Source organism: Tupaia chinensis, unplaced genomic scaffold (genome assembly GCF_000334495.1).
Source record: "Tupaia chinensis unplaced genomic scaffold, TupChi_1.0 Scaffold000037_4, whole genome shotgun sequence".
In the NCBI taxonomy this organism is placed as follows: Eukaryota; Metazoa; Chordata; class Mammalia; order Scandentia; family Tupaiidae; genus Tupaia; species Tupaia belangeri.
The window spans coordinates 1,394,988-1,396,784 of record NW_006159487.1 but is presented as its reverse complement, the minus strand read 5'-3'; the positions used below and the strand labels follow the sequence as shown (position 1 = coordinate 1,396,784).

General features: G+C 68.2%; 1 protein-coding gene across 1 annotated transcript in view; it reads left to right on the top strand.

Moving 5' to 3' along the window:
- The window catches only part of KIRREL3 (kirre like nephrin family adhesion molecule 3), a 395,674-nt gene that overhangs the window by 351,323 nt on the left and 42,554 nt on the right, over window positions 1-1,797 (top strand). Inside the window, exon 6 of the mRNA XM_006140642.3 lies at window positions 1,231-1,353. Within this exon, the coding sequence (XP_006140704.1) occupies window positions 1,231-1,353 (123 nt within the window). The remainder of the gene's footprint in view (window positions 1-1,230; window positions 1,354-1,797) is intronic.

Sequence of the window (1,797 nt, the reverse complement as noted above, 5' to 3'; positions counted from 1 at the left end):
GCGCTGCCAGGGCCGGCCAGGGCCGAGGGGGCACGGGGACATGGACGGCCAGGGCCGAGGGGGCACGGGGACATGGACGGCCAGGCCCTCGCATTTTCTGCTTCTGTTGGTGCTTCGCCACTGCGGGGCCATGTGGACCAGGGAGGGACTGTCCCCCAGGGAAGCGGGTTCCCGCAGACGGCCGGCTCTCAGTGTGCAGACCACTGTCCAGAGTCCACGCCCCGCCCCTCCTTCCTCAGGCTCCTACAGGCTAGAGCGCCGTTCCCCTGCCCTGCATCCCCCTAAGGCCACCCCAGACAGCTTGGGCGCCTACACCCAGAGCCGCTGAAACTACCCAAGCTGTCACTGACCCTGCCTCCCGGGGTCCCTCCCACGCAAGCCTCCTGGCTCCACTGGGCCTCCTGTGACCAAATGTCATAGTGCTGGTCCCCCATCTACTGGCCTCTGTCCCTGGGCACCCGACCCCAGTACATGCTGGCCAGGTCCCCCAGGCCACAGGCGGACGTGTGAGCCCCGCTCCTGGGCCTCCAGGACCTCTTGTGTCCAGATAGAAGACTGCCCCTGACAGGGAGTGGCCACCCCCGGGTGCCGGAGGGCAGACCCGGTTTCCCGACACCCAGGGCTCTTCCTAGTCCCTCCAAGCACAGCCCCCGATGGTGGGCACCGCCCTGTGGGCTCAGAGTGGGGCCCAGGCTCTGAATTGGGAACCCCAGCTTCCCTGCACTGGGCGCCCCGAGGGCAGACGGGGCAGAGCTACCCCCAGACCTGACCTACCCCGAGTGGGTGTTCATCCCAGGCTCTGGGAGGGCCCTGAGTGCAAGTGGAGGCTGGGAGGCGAGCCCGTCTCCAGGTGTAGGTCGAGTCCTTCCTGCCCGGGGTGCCCGTCAGAGCTGGGCCCCACCCGAGGCTGGGCCAGGTCCCTCATCACAAGTCCAAGTCCACATCGGGTCACCTGTTGTTAGGCACGTCGAGCCGGCGGGCCACACTGTCTGCTATGAAGTGTGACAGGGCCAGGCCGTGTGAGCAGAGGCCCGGGCCGTGTGAGCAGAGTGGAAGGGGCCGGCCTGCATCATTGTCCCCCCCTGACCTGGGCCGGCCCCTCCTGCCAGGATTGACAGGGAGGACACAGCCACCTAGTGAAGAGGGTGGCAGGGTCACCCTGCAGGACCGCCCGGGGCCCACCTTGACCTGGCACATCGTCCTCCCCACGCCCTGACGGCCCTCTGACAGCTGACCCTGAGCTGTGGGGGCCAGGGCAGGGGCCGCACTCCACTCAGGGCCCTGCCCTGGTCAGTCCCCATGAAGGGAATGGCAGCCCTGGGCAGCGGGGCCGGGTCCCCGACCCTGCGCCAGGTAACCTCTGAGGACTCACTCCCTGGCCTGTTTCCTCGCCTGTAAGGAAGGGGCTGGGCCAGGTGCTCTGAAAGAAGGAGGCACCCTCAGCCACCACGAGCTCCAAACCTGTGGCCCAGAGCAGGCCGAGAAGGTGTCCAGTCCAGTGGATGGCCCGGGCCCACCTCTGCCCACCTTCCTGGGGTCACAGCCACCTGCCTCCCTGAGCCTCCAGTTTCCCCGGATGGCAGCCCCAGGAGGGCGGGCGGCACAGAGAGGGTGAGGAGGTCATGGGGACACAGCACATGCCTGGTCGCAAGGGCACCCCGGCCGCAGAAGGGACCCAGGGGGCTGCCCTCGGGTCTGAGGCCGTGGGTGATGATGTGGGCTGAGGAGCTGGGCCCCCTGTGTTGCATCCGGACACACTATGCCCCCTCGCTGCGTGGCCTCATCCACCCCCCCACC